This window comes from Rhinoderma darwinii, chromosome 1, assembly GCF_050947455.1.
Source record: "Rhinoderma darwinii isolate aRhiDar2 chromosome 1, aRhiDar2.hap1, whole genome shotgun sequence".
Lineage (NCBI taxonomy): Eukaryota > Metazoa > Chordata > Amphibia > Anura > Rhinodermatidae > Rhinoderma > Rhinoderma darwinii.
The window spans coordinates 300,072,155-300,093,515 of NC_134687.1; the positions used below are offsets into that span (position 1 = coordinate 300,072,155).

At 44.0% G+C, this 21,361-nt stretch overlaps 1 protein-coding gene across 6 annotated transcripts in view; it reads right to left on the reverse strand.

Moving 5' to 3' along the window:
* The window catches only part of LOC142648115 (F-BAR domain only protein 1-like), a 226,121-nt gene extending 204,861 nt beyond the window's left edge, over positions 1-21,260 (reverse strand). Inside the window, exons 1-4 of one of the 6 annotated variants that reach the window (XM_075825424.1) lie at positions 21,139-21,257; positions 20,644-20,736; positions 17,200-17,265; positions 3,999-4,095 (exon numbers count right to left, since the gene is read on the reverse strand). In XM_075825424.1, the coding sequence (XP_075681539.1) occupies positions 3,999-4,025 (27 nt within the window). In that variant the 5' untranslated portion in view covers positions 4,026-4,095; positions 17,200-17,265; positions 20,644-20,736; positions 21,139-21,257. Of the gene's footprint in view, positions 1-3,998; positions 4,096-17,199; positions 17,266-20,643; positions 20,753-21,138 lie in introns of those variants that run through there. The other 5 variants (XM_075825423.1, XM_075825421.1, XM_075825420.1 and 2 more) reach the window with 5 other exon arrangements.
* Positions 21,261-21,361: the final 101 nt, after the last annotated feature.

The following is a 21,361-nucleotide window of genomic DNA, read 5'->3' on the forward strand; positions in this document are numbered from 1 at the left end:
TTCTGGGTTGGATACGTTGCCGACTTTTCCACAGCATATCTGACCAGTGTGAACCCTAAAAAAAGTTAGATGTACTTTCATGTCCCAGGAGGTCTTTACTGAATCAGACATTTCCAACAGTATAAAAAAAAAAAAGCCACCGATATTTCCCTTTCAGTGCAAAATCCTTTGAGGGTGTGAAACCAATACTACCTGACTAAGACTGAAATTAACCAATGTCCCTTTATATAGTAGACTGTCTTGTTACACTCCCTCCAAAAAGGTCTCTATTTAAAAAGGGAACCGGTCACGAAGATAATTTTTCACTACCTAAGGCTGAATTCACACGAGCGTGTGCATTTTGCGCACGCAAAAAAACGCAGCGTTTTGCCTGCGCAAAAGGCACTTGACAGCTCCGTGTGGCAGCAGCATATGATGCGCGGCTGCGTGGTTTTCGCGCAGCCGCCATCATTACGACACTCCATTTGGATGTTTGTAAACAGAAAAGCACGTGGTGCTTTTCTGTTTTCATTCATCCTTTTGGCAGCGGTTGCGCGAATCACGCTGTTCACATGGAAGTGCTTCCGTGTGACATGCGTGGTTTTCACGCAACCACTGACTTCAATGGGTGCGTGATGCGCGAAAAACGCTCAAAGAACGGACATGTTGTGACTTTTACGCAGCGGACCAACGCTGCGTAAAAATCACGCACGTGTCTGCACGGCCCCATAGACCAATATAGGTGCGTGTGATTTTCACACGCGTTGCACGGACGTATATCCCATTCGTCTGAATAAGCCCTAAAGGGTAGTATGAGTTAGGCTCTGTTCACATCTGTGTTGTAGTTTCAGTTTATAAACTACGCAGTGCCAGATCAATCCTACAATGGAGGTAGCCAACGGCACCTATTGACTTTTAGTGGGTTTACTCATGTTGTCCGTCGTTTTAAATGGGAAGAATACGACTCCATGCAGGATGAAATTTGCAATGGAGCCTCCTAACCTTAGGGACAGGGTCAGGCAGCATAGACCGTAAGCCAAACACTTTAAAGAGGAATAGTACCTTATACACTGGGTCACATCCATTGTAATGTGCCAGACTAAAGGAAAAGTTACTACTACTACTACTACTAATGTTTGGTTCCCCTACGCCACACCCCACCCTTCTCTCTGTGATTGGTAGATTCGCCAATCTCAGGGAGGAGTTAAACTGTTCGAGGAGCATAGAGCGCAGTATCAAAAGCAGTTTTCAGGACTCTTACAACACATTGATTAATTTTGTTTTCATTGATATCATGGAACCACGCAAAAATTATAGTCCCCATAAGTTTTGTTTGAGCTAAAATGGATGCGGCAAACTTCAGTGAGAGAGCGCCCCCCCCCCCCCCCACACCATGACTATAGGGGCAGGTTTCAGGATTCGCTGAGAACACTCTGGTCGCATCCTTTCATTGTTGGTGCAGCAAACAAGCTGTGGTCCATCGCTGCCAAAACAAAATCATCCTTCATCAGAAGTGAAATACCAGTCTTCAATCTTCCGCATGTTTGCAAGCCCACTAGAGATCCACTCTTAATTGCCTTTGTTAGCAAAGACTTGTTCTTAAGTTTTAGAGAATTCAATCCGATGGAACAGAGTCTGCGCCGCATAGTACTCGCAAATGCGGAAACAGCAGTTCAAGGGGCAATTAGGGATTTTTAAAAAGGACTATGCTGCAATACCTTGCATAGCCGCTGCGAAAGTAACAGAGTGTGCAAGTGTGAACAGCAATCAAATCGATTTAAACACTAAAAAGGCTGCAGCGCTTGTACGAGTGCTGCAACCCCTCTAAACAGTGGGGTGCCGAGAGTCAGACCACTACCGATCGGTTATTAATGGCCTATTATCTCCGGGAACAGACGTAACTTCCTTGTGCAGATCCTGTGCAAAAGATTGCCTTCTCAAGTTAGCGACAGTGTTGGTCTTTTCCTAGGTTCCCGATCAGGGTTTCCCTCGTCATTCAGGCGTTTTACAAGCCACGACACAACAGGACGAGACCACTGCAAATTATGAGCAATGTTCGTGTTAGTGTTGCCCTCTTTATGCAAAACTTTGATTACTTCTTTTCCTGGGTGTCATATCTGGTTTGTTTTCCATTTCTGACAAACCCAATGCACTGCTGCACGTGCAGGCAGTAGAGAACAGATACTGGGGGGAAATTCTGCCCATGGAAACCAATCACAGCACAGCTTTCATACTAGCAAAGCAGTTTAAGAAATTAAAGAAGAGCCTGATATAGCTTATATAGCCTTTTCAAGGTTCCAGAGGACAATTTGGGCAGATTGAATTATCCACACCGTGATAAACTTTCTCCCACCAGTGAATAAGAAAGCCACTCAGTGCCCAAAAACACTGCTATACAGTGTCCCAGAACAATAACAGAACATAAAATTAGTACATATCTGTTCGCTACATACAAGCATACACACGTGTGCATACACGCACTCTTACAAAAGCAGTTACCTATATGCTCACACACAGACACACGCTCACTACATATATGCACGCACTATATTATAGGTCAGCCGGTACATAGCTAACCGGTTACGCATCGGTTGGCCATGTACAGACTGAACTATAAAAGGTTCATACAAGGCACATTTGCGGATCCAAATTTGATGGAAGCTTTCACCCTTTGTAATGGGGCAAAATAGGGCATGCAGTAATTTGGAAATAAGACAGCGAGTCCTAAAATAAAAACACTTTTTTTTGGGAGATTGGGGTTTTAAATCCCCTTTAGCTTACATTACACTCTGGTTTGCTGCGGCTGCCAATTATGCATGGATCACAGGTTGTGTTTTTGGTACAATTTTCGCAGAATCTGTAAAGGAGGCTGTGGGAGCCAGGAGGGAAGGGGAATTGTGCCAGAGACCTGTTGCCCACCTGCCCTATAGCAGCTGCACGGTCTGCCTCCACTGGAATTACACCACTGGATAGAATATTGTTGTTTTTTTTTTATACCCATTAGCAGTATAAAATAGAAGCGAATATAATTACTTTGTGTATTCCAAAGGACAAGATGTTTTGCTGGTCATGCTTAAAGTTTTCAAGTAATTAAATACGTTATATCATTCAGCCTTATAGCAGGATACGGACAAGCATTCATATACAGCGTTTTTTTGTGCTTTACCTGCTTATTGTTTTCAATGTGAAAAAAACTGAAGGAGCCAGGTGTTCCACCGTAGTTAATAAGATATAAAATCTCATTTACACTTTGCTTGTTGAATCTCGTCCAATAAATGCAAAGTGCACCAAAACTCGATTATTAATTGAGCACATGGCGCTTTCCAAAATACGCCAATTTATTAAATACATAGGTGATTTTGTAAAGTTTGCACAACAGCCACGAGGTGGTGTTCGGAAGAAGCGTAACGCGCTTATCGAGTTGGGAGAAATACATCCTAGCATATGTACCATGTCATGTGGAAACCCAGCCTTACAACATGTGCCATAGACAACTAAACACGGTCACATAAATTAAATTGCATATTTAGCCTAACCGTCCATGCCTTTGAGAATAAGCCCATTTACCATTTCTATTTAAAGTGAAAAAAAAGGAGGCTCAAAACCATCATGCTCTGTATTCCCATTTGTAATTGGCTATATGTTTAACAGTTTGGTAAGGGTGTTTCAAACAGCACAAAGAAACAGCTTGCTGCCACCTCCCTCGCATGGCTCACCGCCACAGCTTGAACACTTGACAAGAGATTACGAAAGCGTCGGAGGGAGGTATATAAATAACAGACATACATCTGAGTAAGTGTGTGGGAGAGAATTATTTATATTGGTATATATGCTGCCTAAAATAATAAAAGTAAACCACACACATGTACCTCAACATAAAATAAAAACATATATATCATGTAATATATGCTTCTATTTCTCTTAAATAGCTGACACCTGTGGATGCCAATCTTTTTACAGAAAAAAACGGAAATGAGAGAGGGAGAAATATAGAATATATACCATGCATAATTACATACCCAAAAATGGTTCCCAAAATGAGACATCTTGTGATCCAGCAACTGGGGTGTAAGCAAGCAGCCTTCGGTCAGAGGAGGTCAGTTAGCAGTCACCAAGCTGAAACGTCAGAATGAATAAGTGACAACAGAGGAACTGTATGGGAATTCATACACAAGAGAAAGGGAGGGAATACAGGAAGAAAAATATTAAAAGCATATAATTGGTGGACAGCAGAAGGCAGCTCGGAGGGAAAAAAAAAAAAAGATAATTCGAGTGAAAACACATATTGCTAAGGAGAGACTTCTATGCATTTCCATTCAGGGTTTCACGGATACCAGCCCTTTATTGCCCTGTATGCCATTTTAAAGTAACGAGATTACAACACAGTATGGGGGGGGGGGGGACCCCACTAAGCAGACTATGGCAAAGAATATTTCTTCAATTTTAGAACCTGCACTAGAGAAATGACAGCTCATTGCGGCTGCTCTTTCTGGTAATACTGACTTTGTCTTTGTCCCAGTTAACACATGTCTAAAATAGCAACCACAAGCCACTTTGGTGAAGAATTTCTTCTGTCAATCTACTATGAACAGACCGTCAGGGTTCTCATAGGGCATATTTGCAGTGTTTTCCAGCTCCTTAGGTTTACATGTAACGCAGCGACCATGTTGCATGTGATTGAATAAGGGCTTGTCCACACGTAACGGATTTGCTGCAGAAAATTTCCGCAGCATTTATGTGTCACCTAGCAGACAATCCACTGCACAAAATCCGCATCATTTCATGCATTGTGATGGTGAGATTTCTTCTTCCGGTGATGTCATTTCCACCCTCCGTAAAAAAATTCCACAGAAAGTTACGCAGTACTAGAACTGGGCGATCTATTTAATTCACCCGTAAGGCCTCTGAAGATTCAGTTTTGTTTTGTTTTTAGCAGAAATCGCTGAATCGATTCTTTAATGGCGCCGTGCTGCAGGAGGAAGCTCCGCCCCGCATAGTCACTGCCTGGTCCACCCAGCCTGACAAGTTGCGCCCCATTGTGTCCCTCCTTCCCACGGAACTGCCGTTCTGTACTGAACAAAATTATACAGTATGGAAAAGCAGTTCCATGGGGAAGGACGCCTATGTATATAGCCACACCACCCTGTAGATGGCACCACCACCCCGCTGATCGCACCCCCCCCCCTCTCACACACCCGCTAGTAGATCGCAGCACCCTCCCCATCAGAAAATAGCACCATTGTAGCTCCCACTAGGAGCTGAATCATCGGCCAAGGCGTCTGCAAACTCTGGCAGGGGATACCGCTCCTAGGAGTCCCTGACGTCTAGCAACACATGCAGTGGACTTCAGGGGCTCCCTCTAGCGGAGTCCCCAGCCAGAGCATCTCAAGCCGGGGACTCCTGTCTTGGGAGAGCCCTTGACGGCACTGTCCATATATGGCAAGAGTCCCGTTCACATGCACCGTCGTTGGGCCGGCTGACACACTGACTGTTTTTCACGGTCCAATCAGTCGTGTGTGAATCCAACCTAAGGCCCTGTCCACAAAACTCGTCAAAAACCGGCCGAAAATGCTTTTGCATTGATTTCAATGGGAGGCGGCGCGGGAGAAAGAAGGGACACTACCTATCTTCGCGCGTTTACGCCTCTGAGCTCCCATTGACATCAATGAGAGGCAGAGAAAGCGTATTTCGCTGAGTTTTTTGCCCGTAGCACTCAATGGGCACGAGCGAAAATCGCGGCAAACGACGTGCAGGAAGGACAAAATCTGCCTCAAAATCCCAAACGGAATTTTGAGCCAGAATTTTCCTCCTGCAGAAAAATCAGTGTGAACACAGCCTTCGCATAATTTATTTAAAACCCAATCGTGGGGCTGGTACTGCAGTGTGTCCTGCTCAGACATCAGACACTGTAATGTACTCTCCCCCCAAAGCGCCCGCTAGGCGACATCTGCCTGGCCCTGCTGCAATTTAGACTGCTCTCGCCTGCAATGTCGGAGACCGGCTGAGAGGGATGTTTTTGCACGCAAAGCATAATGGATTACAGATTTGGTTAACCTGTTCCCTGCCGGGGAACACAGAAGTTATAATCAATTAGATACACATTTTTCCAAAAGCATTTCTAATAAAAATGTATTTGCAGAGGTTAAAAGTTGCGAAGTTACGATTACAGAAATATAAAAAAAAAAGTTAATTTATATAAAGAAAATTATTAAACCCTACCCGACATTTGACGTATACATACGCCAAAGTCGGGTAGGGGGAAGTATGGAACGAGCTCACGGAGTGAACCCGCTCCATACAATGCGGGTGTCGGCTGTTTGTTACAGCCGACACTTCAGAGTAACGAGCGGAATCGCGCTCGTTTAACTCGTTAAATGCCGCGGTCAATAGCGACCTCAGCATTTAAATAGTTAGAAAGAGGGGGAGACCCCCTTTAACAGCTCATCGCGCCCCCCACAATGCAATCGCGGGGTGGCAATGGTTGCCTGGGGGCCTAATGAAGGCCCCCAGGTCCACCATCTTTGTGCCTCCGGCAGGGCTTAATAGAGGCCTGTCAAAATCACGATATACAGCAATACATTAGTATTGCAGTATATAGTGCAAGCGAACCAACAATCGCTGGTTGAAGTCCTAGGGGGACTAATAAAAAAAAAATAGTAGTGTGGGTTTTTTTATGTAACAAAAAAAAAAATTTCAAATTAAAAAAAAAAACCCTCTTTTCCCATTTTCCCCCTAGAGCATAGTAAAATAATAAACATAATTGGTATCGCCGCATCCGTAAAAGTCGGAACCATTACAATATATCATTATTTAACCCACACGGTAAAAGCCATAAAAAAAATAGATATATATCCTATCTATATGCCAGTACATTAGCCTGTGTACGGATAGTACACAGGCAGTTGTTAGGAAATGCCATATTTCCTGTCAGCGCATACTTCGGTAAGACAGCCCTGGGGTCCTTCAATGGACCCTGGGCTGTCTGCCCATATATGGTATGGCCCTCGATCGCGTCACAGGAATTCCCTGTGATGCAATCCAAAGGGCATCTCCCCTTCTCATTTTCCCCTGAATGCTGCTGTCAGCTTTGATCGCAGCATTCAGGGGAATAGTGGCAGAGATGAGAGGTTTCTCTTATCTCTGCCGTTAGAGCGGGGCTGCGGCTGTGTAATACAGCCCTTGCACCGCTCCTAACAATAAATGCGCACGCAGTCAGCATGACGTGATGCGGCCGGCGCTGCACTAATGAGCGGCAGTTCAGGCACTGAAGACAGAAAACGGGGGTCTTTTGCAGTGCTCCGCCATGTTCAGTCTTCAGTGCAACAGCTCATTAGTGCAGCGCCGGCCGCATCACATCATTCTGACTGCGCGTGCACTTCTCAGGAGCGGGGCAATGGCTGTATTACACAGCCGCAGCCCCGCTCTCATACATTCATGTATTACTATATTAAGCTGTGCGGCCGCCCAGCTTCGTATTGAAACCCATGAAATAACAGTATTGAACCGTTTGAGGGTGCACGGCATCGAAACAGTATAGAAGATTCAATGCATCGTGCATCCCTAGTATGTGTAGCATTTGCACTATACTCCATTAGTATGTTTTCACACAGAACCCCAAAGAACTCATTAGGATTGTTTTAGGGTCCCAAGAGATTCCTTAATGTTCTTAGTGTGGTACCAGGTGGTATATTGACATGTCATTGTCGGTCGGTTCTCCTACTGGGATAGGCTTGAGATCCTAAACACAAGCGTGCCATTTCCATTACTTTATGACGTTCATCCTCAATTCTATCTACAACCAGATAGTTATAAATGGAAGGTAACGTGAGCCACAGAGGGTAGGAACATGAGATTGTTGTAATGGTGGCCAAACAGTGCCTATTGCACAACTGGATCCAAAGTAGATCAGCGCAGGCCATTTCCCCACTGTCTAGGCACCCAGTCCCTGTGAAGCGACAGAATGGAATATTAATGACAAGGGAGAAAATTGGAGAGGTCTGTTCCACATGTCTATGTAGAACATCACGATCCTCCAATATTTCTGCACCAGCAGTCAGAACCATATACCATAAAAGATTAGCATTGGCTGGTCACATTTTGGGCAATGAGCTTTGTTGGTATACAAGATTCCCTACATTCCACACTAAGGACTTTATTTCTAAAAGAGGACCTGTAAGCTCTGACATGTCTGTCTTAGTAAATAATTGTATTCTCCATGAAACAGTTCTGGAGCATCTTTTCTTAGAACTCTTAACTGCACCATTCCTTTGTCATTCCTCCTAGAAAATTCACAACTGGCTTTTACTGATTGGACAAGGTCAATGCGTAAGGACGCACCCCCAAACTGTGCGGACAGTCTCAAACCGTAGGTAAACGCCCCTTTGACAACCAGAAGGTTAACACTCAGTTGTCAATTTACGCATACATTTTCAGGAGCAAAAACAGAGGAACAGCAGAAAGCAGAATTAAGAAAATTTTTATTTTATAGGGAATACAAGTATTCGCTAAAACAGACGTCGAGAGTTGACCGGTCCTTTTTAATAGAAGCCTTCACTCAAGTATTCGAGGGGTAAAGTCTGGAATTCGGGATGAAAATCTAATTTGGAGCACCCAGCAAACCCCATCTTTCCCTAATCTTATTTAATATAGAGGAAATATATTTTTAGAAGAGACTATGTCCGACCAGTTTATCAAATGCATCGGTTTGCATTTCAGTAGCAAAGTTCCAAAGCCGGTTGTCACAAGGATTTGACTTGTAAATACTGTAAAAACGGATTACTGGAGAGACCTGCAAAAGTACTTTCAGGGCCTTTGAAACCCCTTCTACATGTTGCAGATCCCTGTTTTACTGTATGGATCCCCTTCTGCCTCCAGGTCAAAAACAATTTGCTGGACATGCCCACTTATATGTTCACACAGAGTTTTTTGCAGGCGGAATTTCTGCCTCAAAATTATGTTTGGAAGTTTGAGGCAGATTTTTATCTCCCAGCACGCCGATTTTCGCAGCGCTTTTAGCCCACGGCCATTGAGTGCCGCGGGCATAAAACGCTGCGAAATACGATTTCTCTGTCTCCCATTGAAGTCAATGGGAGGTCAGAGACCTAAACGCCCGAAGATAGGGCATGATGCTTCATTTTCCCGCGAGACGGTTTTACCGCTCGCGGGAAAAAGACGCCTCCCATTGAAATCAATGGGAGGCATTTTCGGGCCGTTTCCACGTCAAAAAAACTCGTCAAAATACTCTGTGAACCCAGCCTTAGAATCCTACAACAGTAAGTATTTTGAGATCTGGAAGGAAAAGCCAAACCTGTTTTTTTTTTTTCCAAGTATTAATTGTCTCATGTATAACTAACTATAGGATGTCTTGCCACTGGAGTGTGATGAGTATGTGATATGAAAGAAGGCTACTGGATCATAGGGTTTGACCAAAGCTACTTACAACTGGTATTTGATACATTATTCAAATTATTATTCCCAGTTAAGGATAGGTCTCCCCAGACACTACATTGTACCCCGTAGTTTATGGAAAATGTATGCCTCCCTAGGTAGCATGAGTTTGGTCAAAGATACCAAAAGACTCTTCCCTGCTCATGGGAATTTCATACATGCAGTGTAAAGAGCCTTGGCATCTGTAATTTTTAAAAGAATAAGTGGGTAATTTGCAAGCGGTATGAAAAAGTCTAGAAACGCTCAATCAGGGGATAGCTGCTCATGAGAATAATCGTGTGCCCATGGTCTAATTTCCACATGGATTTTTTTTTAATAAAAGGAGAGTGAAAATATAGTCTGCAGTTCTCCCGATCTTGATTTTATAGAAGGGAATGCAATCTGGATTCCTACATCCCTACTGTGGCAGACTCTTCATGTGTGAGGGCATGTAGGCTCAAGAGTTCATATTTGGTTGGATAAATCTTAAAACTGGTGATAGTCCAAAGCTCTGGATGTAAGAGAACAGTACTCTTAGGTGTGCAATAAATGGCAGTATATAGCCCACAAACAAGGCAGTTTACAGCTACTGCAAGTCAATCCGTACAACCTTAAAAGTGTAGCTAAACGTTTGACAAACTTCTGACATGTCAGAAGTTTGGATTGGTGGGGGTCAGAGCACCGAGACACCCACCAATCACCTAGAATGAAGTGGCAGAAGCACTCGTGTGAACGCTCAGCCACGTCGTGTCAGTTCGTCTTTTTCCGGAAATAAGAGTCCGTACACCGATACAATAGAAAGTCTAGGAGCCCGTACTCCGATGCATCGGCTTTCCGGAAAAAGCCGGACACAAAGCGGCTGAGTGCTCACACGAGCACGCCTGCCGCTTCGTTCTAGCGATTGGTGGGAGTCTCAGTGCTCAGACCCCCATCAATCCAAACTTCTGACATGTCACTATGACACATCAGAAGTTTGTCAAACGTTTAGCTACACTAAGCAGATGACTCGTCCGACACACGAGAGAGTGGCTCAATTACAAAGTTAAAAAGCAAAAGGTGGGGGATAGCAGGCAGCCCTGCTTGGTGCCCTACTGTAGGGTTGGGGGGGATGGGGGACGGACGGAATATGGGCAGGTGAGTACATAGAGACATTTGATGTAGCGTAAAGAACATTAAGGTAGTGTCTAAAGTTACCCCACAGTTGAAGTTTGTCCAGGACCAGGTCTAGCCACGGCAGCGATTATTAAAAGCTTTTTTGAAGTCTAAAACTACTAGAGCCCCTGTGCTCAAGCTTAAACCGGTCAAGAACTATCAGCACACCCTCCTAATATTTGTGATCGCTGCCCTACCTCGTACAAACCCAACCCGAGTCGGCTCAATGAGGTCCAGGAGCATCAAGGAAAGGCGATCCGCCAAGATTTTGGAAATTATCTTTACATTTTTGTTTATGAGGGAGATGGGGGCGGTAGAACTCGGGAAATAAAGGGTCCCTTCCTATTTTTTGTGTGGTTATTTTCTAACATGGATTATATGAACAGTAATCACCACAATAGGATATATAGAACCTGACCATTAGGGCAGATACAGACGGACGTTGCGTTTTTGCGCGCGCAAACAACGCAGCGTTTTGCACGCGCAAAAACCATTTGACAGCTGCGTGTGTCATCCGTGTATGATGCGCGGCTGCGTGATTTTCGCGCAGCCGCCATCATAGAGATGAGGCTAGTCGACGCCCGTCACTGTCCAAGGTGCTGAAAGAGCTAACTCTTTCAGCACCCTCGACAGTGAATGCCGAACACAATATCGAAAAACCTGTTGAAAAAAAAGAAAAAGTTCGTACTTACCGAGAACTTCCCGGCCGTTGCCTTGGTGACGCGTCCTTGGTGACGCGCCTCTCGACATCGGGCCCCACCTCCCTGGATGACGCGCCAGTCCATGTGACCGCTGCAGCCTGTGCTTGGCCTGTGATTGGCTGGAGCTGTCACTTGGACTGAATTGTCATCCCGGGAGGTCAGACTGGAGGAAGAAGCCGGGAGTTATCGGTAAGTCAGAACTTCGTTTTTTTTTCTACAGGTTCATGTATATTGGGATCGGAAGTCACTGTCCATGGTGCTGAAACAGTTTAACTCTTTCAGCACCATGGACAGTGACTATCTCCTGACGTCGCGTACCGATAATTTTTTTGCCGGGTTCGGCCAAAACGAGTTCGGCCGAACCCGGTGAAGTTCGGTTCGCTTGTCCGGCTTCGCTCATCGCAAAGACACTCCGTTTGGATGTTCGGAAACAGAAAAGCACGTGGTGCTTTTCGGTTTACATTCATCCTTTGGACAGCTGGTGCGCTGTTTCAGTCGGTTCGCACGGAAGTGCTTCCGTGCAACCTGCGTGGTTTTCACGCACCCATTGACTTCAATGGGTGCGTGATGCGCGAAATACGCAGAGTTATTGAACCTGTCGCACTTTTTGCGCAGCAGACAAATGCTGCGCAAAAAGCACGGACTGTCTGTACTGCCCCATAGACTTGAAAACCGCACGGACCGAATACACGCTCGTGTGAATCCCCCCTTATAGAGATAAGTTGTGCTACATAGGTGTTGATCATTTCTTCCTGCAGAAGCAGGTAGCCACAGATCACTCATTCCTCTTGACTGAATTAAGTGCTATCCATCTGATACTGAACTTTTTACACAGCACAGATGAAAATAACACTTTTTTTCCTAAAATAAAGCTTACAACACTCTGTACTAAAAACAATAATGGTATATAAGCATGTCATCCACATAAAAATAGTGTACAAAAGACTATATAGGTAGTATACACACACACACACACACACACACACACACGTCAATACAATGGAGTATGCAAAATACAATGCAATGTTATCAAGGTGGTGAACACTGCTGTTTAGGCACTTTACACCATATACAAAGCAAATCAGGCATGTGGAAGGGAAGAGGAAAAAATAAATTAAAAAAAACACCACCCCCCACCCCTCTAAAAACCAGCCGGTTTTATTTTAGTCAACTCGTGGAGTAAGTAGTGTGGGCTAGAGAGCATCAACAAGACAGCAGGATGTGGTCTAGAAACAGATTACAGAAAAAACAAAAAATGTGTCTAACTATTATAGGAAGAGCGTTTCGAGTTAGGCCCCGTTGATATTAGGTTTTTGAATCCTGTTAAAAATTACTGTTTTTGGACACACTTTTTATTTTATTTTTTTTCAAATAAAAAGTTCCAGCCTGGAATCTGCAGCAGCCTCACCAGCAGAACAGGAGTTGGGTGATCCCCGTTCTCGATATAGGTGCAGGCCCCAGAGCTGGTAGACAAACACTTATGGCAGATCCACAGTATATGCCATAGACGTCTACATTAAAAATAACCCATTAAGTTCTCTGGATTCACCCACCACGCTTGAGATTGCAATGTCTGAAGGGGCAGCCTTACTGGGTGGATTCAAGGAACCTAGTGACCTGTCCCACTGCAAAAAATGTGGGCTTGAAGATCCCTCAGATGATATTGTGCCCACTCCACCCATTGAATACATGCGGTCATCAAACCAAAAGACATTAACGCCTGCAGGAAAGGTTTCTTTGAGGGAGGTAAACTCTGAACGCTTGATCTGACTTAATGGGTCTTTCTAAAGGGGGAAAACCAAGCATGTGACGAAGAATCCAGTACAATCCCCAGAAAAGTACATTGTCAACTAGGGGCCAGTTTGGACATTTCCCTGTTCAATTTACAGCCTGGACAGGATCGCCTATGTTCCTCTGATCTGCTGTAGAAGAACTTGATCGAAGTAATGTATAATTGCAATGTCCTTCTCCCAAATGTGGGACATCTCTGCTACGATTATTGTAAAGACCCTTGGGGCTACAGAGGGGCCAAATGGGACAGCTTGAAACTGTAGATCGCAAAGGTAGACCTCCAAAAAAAATAAATAAAGGTGAACCAGGAGGTACTTACTCCAACCAGCGACTACCGGTTTGGCATCGGTGCTGGTGTCAATGGAATCAGCGTGCTGAGAAGCTTCCATCCTTCTGATGGAAGAAATAGAGGCCGGCGACAATCACCAGTCATACTATGCTGGCAGACTCTTTTAAAGACTGGCCCTGCCCTCACAAAGTGTGCACTACATAGTTCCTCTTACTTCCAGCTTATGAGACCTGCGTCACTGCTCCCAGCCCAAAACAAGCAACAAAAGGTCACTTCTCGTCAATGAACTGCCACTCTTTAACCGGAAAAAAATATTTTGGGCCAAAAACGCGATTTCTTATTTATTTTTTATAGCGGTATCTGGAGTTTGTTAAAAAAGGGGTGTAGCTTAAAAAAGGGGCAAAGATTTATTAACATTTACGGCAGAAAGTGGGGTTCACTCTGGCAAAAATTTACAGCAGATCTGAGCTGCTGTAGATTTCAAAGTCAGCCATACGGAGAGCACAAAATACGACTAATTAAATAAGAATACGCTTAACAAATTATTTGCATTTTACTGCTATGGGTTTTTTACTAAATGTCAGGTCTACATAGGGCCAGATGTACTTAGACTAATTTTTTGTTTTTGCTCATTCACATCTAAAATAACTGCACTGAAAAATAACGAATTTAATAATAGTTTACAATTTTGGGTATACAGCTCCTATGAGTCACTGCGGGATGGCTGTAGTTCTCATTGGTACCGTTTTGGGCTACACATACATTTTTGATTAAATAAATGCACAAATTTATTATACAGCATACACCACTTAAATTTGGCAAATTTTCTGACTGCCTTGTCTATCAAAGTGTATATAGTGTAAGACAGTATTAGTAAATCTGCCCCAATATGAATTAGTCCTACTAGAAGAGTTGAGCATGTGATCGTTTTCTTGCTTACATAGTACATGGCACTACTTACGTATAATATGCTGGTCAGTATTATACCGACAGGCTGCCTGTTAGGCTGGGTTCACACGACCTATTTTCAGACGTAAACGAGGCGTATTATGCCTCGTTTTACGTCTGAAAATAGGGCTACAATACGTCGGCAAACATCTGCCCATTCATTTGAATGGGTTTGCCGACGTACTGTGCAGACAACCTGTCATTTACGCGTCGTCGTTTGACAGCTGTCAAAACGACGACGCGTAAAAATACAGCCTCGTCAAAAGTAGTGCAGGGCACTTCTTTCAGACGTAATTTGAGCCGTTCTTCATTGAACTCAATGAAGCACTGCTCAAAATTTACGGCTGTCAGAGAAGCCTTGCAAAATGCGAGGAGCAATTACGGCTGAAACGAGGCAGCTGTTTTCTCCTGAAAACAGTCTGTCATTTCAGCCGTAAAAGCCTCTCACCGTGTGCACATACCCTTAGGCCCTGCCTCTGGCCACAGCAATGCATTACCACCAATGGGCTTACAGGAGGCTACACCCTCCCTCTAAAAGCGCATAGGTGCTGTAGACGCTAACGACTGACATTTAAGGAGTTAAACGGCAGGGCTTGCAACTAGCTCCAATCCAGTCTGTTGCAGCAGGGTGTCAGCTGTAGGTTACAGCTGACACCTGTGGCAGATAACATGAGCTCCGCCCCTGTGCTCGTATTATCTCCAGCCATGACCCACATTATGTGACCACTGGAATTCAGGTAACAGTCCAGGTATATAAATAAGTTATTCTGTTTTTTGAGGAATTGCTGTTCATGCAATTCCCTTATGTAAAAGAATGGTGTTTGATAAAGTAGGTATTTCCCGCACAGCACTGTAAGGGCTTGTCCACACGTAACGGAATTGCTGCAGCAATTTCGTTGAAAGTAGCAGACATTCCCCTATGGAAAAAACGCACCATTTCCTACGATTTTTAGTGCAGAAAACAGTGCGTATTTTGCTGCGTTCTTTTCAATGCTGGGAGATGGTGACATCTCCTCTGAAAAACACAGCAATTCAGTCCACTTTGACATGGAATGGACATGCTGCAGTACGAAAAATACGCACCGCAGGTCAATTTCTGGTTGGGATTTTTACGCAGCATGTGGATAAGATTTGTTAAGTCTCACCCACTTTGCGGCTACTGTATTCTGCTGCATATTTTCAGTCCACAATTCCGGACGGATAATACGCAGTAATTCCGTTACGTGTGGACAAGCCCTTACAGTGCTGTATGGGAAATACCTACTTTATCAAACCACATTCTTTTACATAAGAGAATTGCATGACCAGCAATTCCTCAAAAAACACAACCTATTTACTATTTATATACCTGGACAGTGTTACCTGAATGCCAGTGGTCACATAATGTGGGTCACATGACGGACACCATCTTTAGTCCATTCAGTTACCCTATGAATGCATTGCTATGGACTAATCTTTGGGCTATACTATTTTTTAATATCTTTATTTACTTTTTTTTTTTTGACAGAAGCAACTAAACAGATAAGAAAGCTATGTGCGAAGCATTTATATTAGGGTATGTTCACACGGCAGCCTCCGTTACGGCTGAAATGACGGAGCTGTTTTCAGGAGAAAACAGCTACGGAATTTCAGACGTAATGGCAAGTGCAGGCGCTTTTCGCTGCGTCCAATACGGACGTAATTGGAACCGTTTTTCCATGGTGTCAATGGAAAGCGGATCAAGATTGACAGGCACTTCTTTGACGCGGGCGTCTTTTTCACGCGCCGTCTTTGGACAGCGGCGCGTAAAAAAAAATGACCGTCGGCACAGAACATCGTAAAGCCCATTCAAATGAATGGGCAGATGTTTGCCGACGCTTTGGTGCCGTATTTTCGGACGTAATTAGAGGTTAAAACGCCCGAATTACATCCGTAAATAGGGTGTGTGAACCCAGCCTCAGATGTATATTAGAAAACTTTATAACTTCCTGATCTATAAATAAAAATAAAAAAAAGTGGACAACCCCTTTAACAAAGACCTACTGGTGTTTCATTTACAGAAACCTATAAGGCCCTGCCAGAGGAAAAAATGGGTTATAAACACTGTGTTCCATCATATTGCACTACATAAGTTGTGCAATGTATCATACCTGCAATCAGAAGATCATGCCTTCAAGCCCCCTATTGGAAAAGTAGTTTGCCTTTTTTATTTTTTTTGTTTTTCAGAACAGAGTACAGGAAAAGAACTATAACAAGCGCGCGTGTCCCAACATACAGGTTTCGACGCTAGATAGTGCTGCTCTGTATACAGGATACAAAGCAGCTGTATCACAAAGTGAACATTTTTAATAAAAAAAAAGTCATTGCAAAGTTGACCAATCACACGGATAGACATTTTTATTAAAAAGAGAAAAGCCACACACGTTTTCAAAAGGTGTACATAGCCTTAATCTTGTACGGATCCAGAATTAAACCTGGTGTTATAGTAAAGAACTACATTCACAGTTGACGAGCTTGTCTACAGACACGTTCCTATCAGTTTAGCTAAGCTGAGCCAGTACATTTTTCCTACATCAGATTACAGTACAGTGTCTTCCTAGAACACAAATCAACCAAAGCAAGCTCTGGATGGACAGTCAGCAAAAAACGCTACATAAGACAAGTAATATAAAATATTTACAAAGTTACTCAACATTTCTGTAGATCATAAATAGATATATAAAACTAAAATGGTAGCCCAATGTGAACAAAAACAAGTTTAAAAAAAAGAAAAAAAAAAAAAAGTCACACGTGGAAACCCCCTTTCTATTCGGAAAAACAGGAAGTTCACCGAGACAGTAAGTTTGGAACGGAAGTGGAGGATGAGCTATGATAAGGGTGGGAGGACCAGTGGTATCACACTCCTGCAGTCTGAGGTACAGTATTATTACTCACCGTGTCCAGTAGTCTGTGTAGCTCCCTCTTCAACATCCTCCACTGACTGGACAGAGGGAATGATCACTGCAAGACACCAAAGGCTTAGATCTCACTCACTGGAAGCTTCTAGAGAAAAACATTTACTTTCCAGTCTAGAAGTTTGGTTACAAAAACAAAACAGTTTCCCCCCACATCATGATTGTGACAAACAAGCATAAAATACTGCATGAATAATTCCTGCACTACTACAGATGCTGCATCGTTATATTATGCAATAATATGAAGCAGGGGCAGACAGCTGGGGGCCCCCGTGCAAGAACCGTAAATTAATACCTCCAAACCGGACAGTCCCAAATTCCAGGCAGTGCCCCGCTGTTCCGTGTGGCCGGTTGTATGTCCCGGTGTCAACTGTATCTGCGTCCTCCAACCGTAAGCTCCCTGCTTCAGAATTCACTGTGTGAAGCGGTCATGAGCCAGTAGGCACAGACAGGGGCGGTGCAGTGACATCATTGTGCCTGTCTACGATGAGCAACTCATAGTACAGAGAGTAGGCGCAGAGCGCTCTCCCCCGCTCCTAGAGGAGTCGCCGGGGGGCACAGCGCTACTTTAAGCGCCGAGCCCGGGGAAGCCCTTGACGTCACTGTCCAAATATGGACAGCGATGTCAGAATGTCAACTATGGAGTCCCCCAACTAGAGCAATGCAAGCTCTCTGGCCAGGGACTCCTGTCTTGGGAAAGCCCTTGACATCACGGTCCACATATGGACAGTGACTTCAGTGGCTCCTTCAGGAGCAGAATCCCTGGCCAGAGCGGTGGACGTTCTGGCCGGGGAGTCCAGCATCTCAAAGCTCCTAACATCACTATTTATATATGGACAGCGACCGATTTAGACTAATTTCTCATACTTATTTGTATAATTTGATATCTCAACCTTTTGTTCTGTAGATGTTATGAAAAAAATTCTACTAAAACACACAGTTGAAACCATATATGGACAGTGACGTCAGGTGCTCCTCCTGGAGGGGAACCCCCAGCCAGAGTGTTGCCGACATTTGGCAGGGGGCTGGAACAAAAAACCCTGACAAATAAAATCCATCCGTGTTTTTTTTGTTTTAAAGAGACTGTCACCACATTAGAAGTGCCCTATTTCCTACATAAAGAGATGGGCGCTGTAATGTAGGTGACAGTAATGCTTTTTATTTAGAACAACTATCTATTTTTACAACGTTAGGAGCGACTTTAGCTTTATGCAAATTAGTTTCTTAATGCCCAAATGGGCTTGTTTTTACATTAGACCAAGTGGGCGTTGTACAGAGGAGTGTATGACGCTGACCAATCATCGACATACACTTCTCTCCATTCATTTAGTCAGCGCATAGTGACACTGCGTTATTCACTATGTGCTGTCTTATACTGACACATTAACGTTACTGAAGTGTTTAGACCGTGACTAGACATTCCTTCCAACCAGGACGGGGTCTATTCACAATCCCTGCACTTCCGTAACGTTTCTGTGGTACTTCCAGCAGAGCAAAGCGCAATCTCTCTGTAACCTGTCATTTACAGCGTGATCTCGCGAGATTACGCTTGCTCTGCTGTAAGTACCACACAAACGTTAACGAAGTGCAGGGATTGTGAATAGACATCCCGTCCTGGTTGGAAGGAATGTCTAGTCACGATCTAAACACTTCAGTAACATTAATGTGTCAGTATAAGACAGCACATAGTGAACAATGCAGTGTCACTATGCGCTGAGTAAATGAATGGAGAGGTGCATGACGCCGATTGGTCAGCGTCATACACTCCTCTGTACAACGCCCACTTGGTCTAAAGTAAAAATACGCCCACTTGGGCATTAAGCAACTCATTAGCATAAATCTAAAATCGCTAATAAAAGTGGTGAAAACAGATCGTTTTTTTAAATAAAAACCACTGCTGTCACCTACATTATAGCGCCCATCTCCTTATGTAGGCGATAGGGCACTTATAATGTGGTGACAGAGCCGCTTTCAGGCTGGATTCACACGAGCGTGTGCTTTTTGCGCACGCAAAAACGCGGCGTTTTGCCTGCGCAAAAGGCACTTAAGAGCTCTGTGTGGCATCAGCATATGATGCGCGTGTGTGCTTTTCGTGCAGCCGCTATCATTATGACACTCCGTTTGGATGTTTGTAAACAGAAAAGCACGTGGTGCTTTTCTGTTTTCATTCATCCTTTTCACAGATGTTGCGTGAATCATGCTGGTCGCACGGAAGTGCTTCCGTGTGGCATGCGTGGTTTTCACGCACCCATTGTCTTCAATGGGTGCGTGATGCGTGAAAAACACTCAAAGAATGGACATGTCGTGACTTTTACGCAGCGGACCAACGCTGCGTAAAAATCACGCACATGTCTGCACGGCCCCATAGACTAATATAGGTCCGTGTGACGCGCGTGATTTGCACGGACGTATATCCCGTTCGTCTGAATAAGCCCTAACCACCATGAAAAACAGATGACAAAAAAAAAAAAAAAGTCTTTAAAAAGGAACAGACAGACTGGAAACGGATGAAAATTTGGAGACACACTGATGCAAAACTGCCATCAAAAACTGACTGTTGATCAGCTTTTATTAGCCATTATTTTTTTCACTTTCATGTTAACGCAGCCCACGTATTTTCATTTTTCTTTTTTGATTAGGCCCTATGACAGTGAAGCACCCCCTTTGTAAAAAAGGTTAATGCATGAAAATAAGGCCCCTGAGTAACGGTCATGAAAAGGCGTATTGTCGGTCACTAAGGGGAACCTGCCCATTTATTCCACTTTGTGTCTTTTGCACTGTACAGTTAGGAGTGGTGACTGCCTCCATATTGCGTTTCCATCTCATACTTGTATGTGACAAGTTTCCCACCGTTTGTATAGCCCCAGAATATTGCATAGTACTATGCAAAGAATACACCCACATTAGTCCTACACCTCAATGGGTGACATCATCTAATCTCCCCATCTCAAAGAAAGATAGGTCTCCAATTACCCTAGGAGTATGTTCCCTACAACGTGGGAGGAAACTGGGGTACCCAAAGCAAGCCCACCCACACAACACAGAGTATATACATACTCCACGGAAACACTGCCCTTGTTGGATTCAAACTTCGGACCCCCACATCTGTGGTAGCCACCGGACCACCCAATGCTTCATAGAACCACAGTTTTCGAGTCTCCTAGGCAGAGTATGACACTTGGGGCCCATTGTGTAAATATTTAGGGCTTACCAGTTTACTTCATCAATAGCCAAAAGAATATCATACTGTGTTATACTATCTATAGGAGACCCAATAGATGTAGAGTCAATAAAATACATGAGCACATAGTGGAATACGTCGCCAACTGCTTTTCTAAATACTACGAACCACATTCATTTTACTAAGGCAAAGTGGTAATACACGCTTCATACATACATTTATTTAGAATTATTATATACATACCTGAGGGCACTAGTGGAACACAAGAGATGTGCAGTCCTCAGTGCTTGCCTGTGGTGAGGGGGGAGGCTGGCATGAACGCTGCCTACACGGTGACTGCAGCGTGAGGAAGTCACATGGCTAAGAACATATCATTACAGAACATGCCAGTACATCAAACTCCAATGAAAACGGATACAGCCCCAGGAAGCCATTACTGTGCATGCATACATTAGAAATACATGCAGCAGCACAGGCTGTAATAAGGGCTTATCCTTCACATACATATAATAGAAGGCCTTATGGACTTGCGCTATATATATATATATATATATATTTATTACACACGTATATTTTTCCCATTATGACACACTAGCTGAAACGCTTCGATGAAAACACAACCTCAAACATCTCTTCACCTGCACACACTCTACGTCCACCCTACAAGCCCTCATCAGCTCTACTAGGCTGCATTTTAATGACATCCGTAACATGCACTATGACAAGCTGCAGCCTTACCTGGCGACAAGTAAAAGGCCTTTTGACTCTCGCTGCCCCCTCAGGTGCCGCATCACCCCCTCCCCTCTCCCAGGGCAACCACCCGAGCCGCTATTCGAGCAAGCTGCTCTCATTTGTCGCCAGTCTGTGTTGGCTCCGCCCCCCTGGCATCCGTCGCCAATAACGATAAATTCCCTGATGATCGAAACCACGCCTTTCTTTCGTCTAACTGGTAAATGGAGTT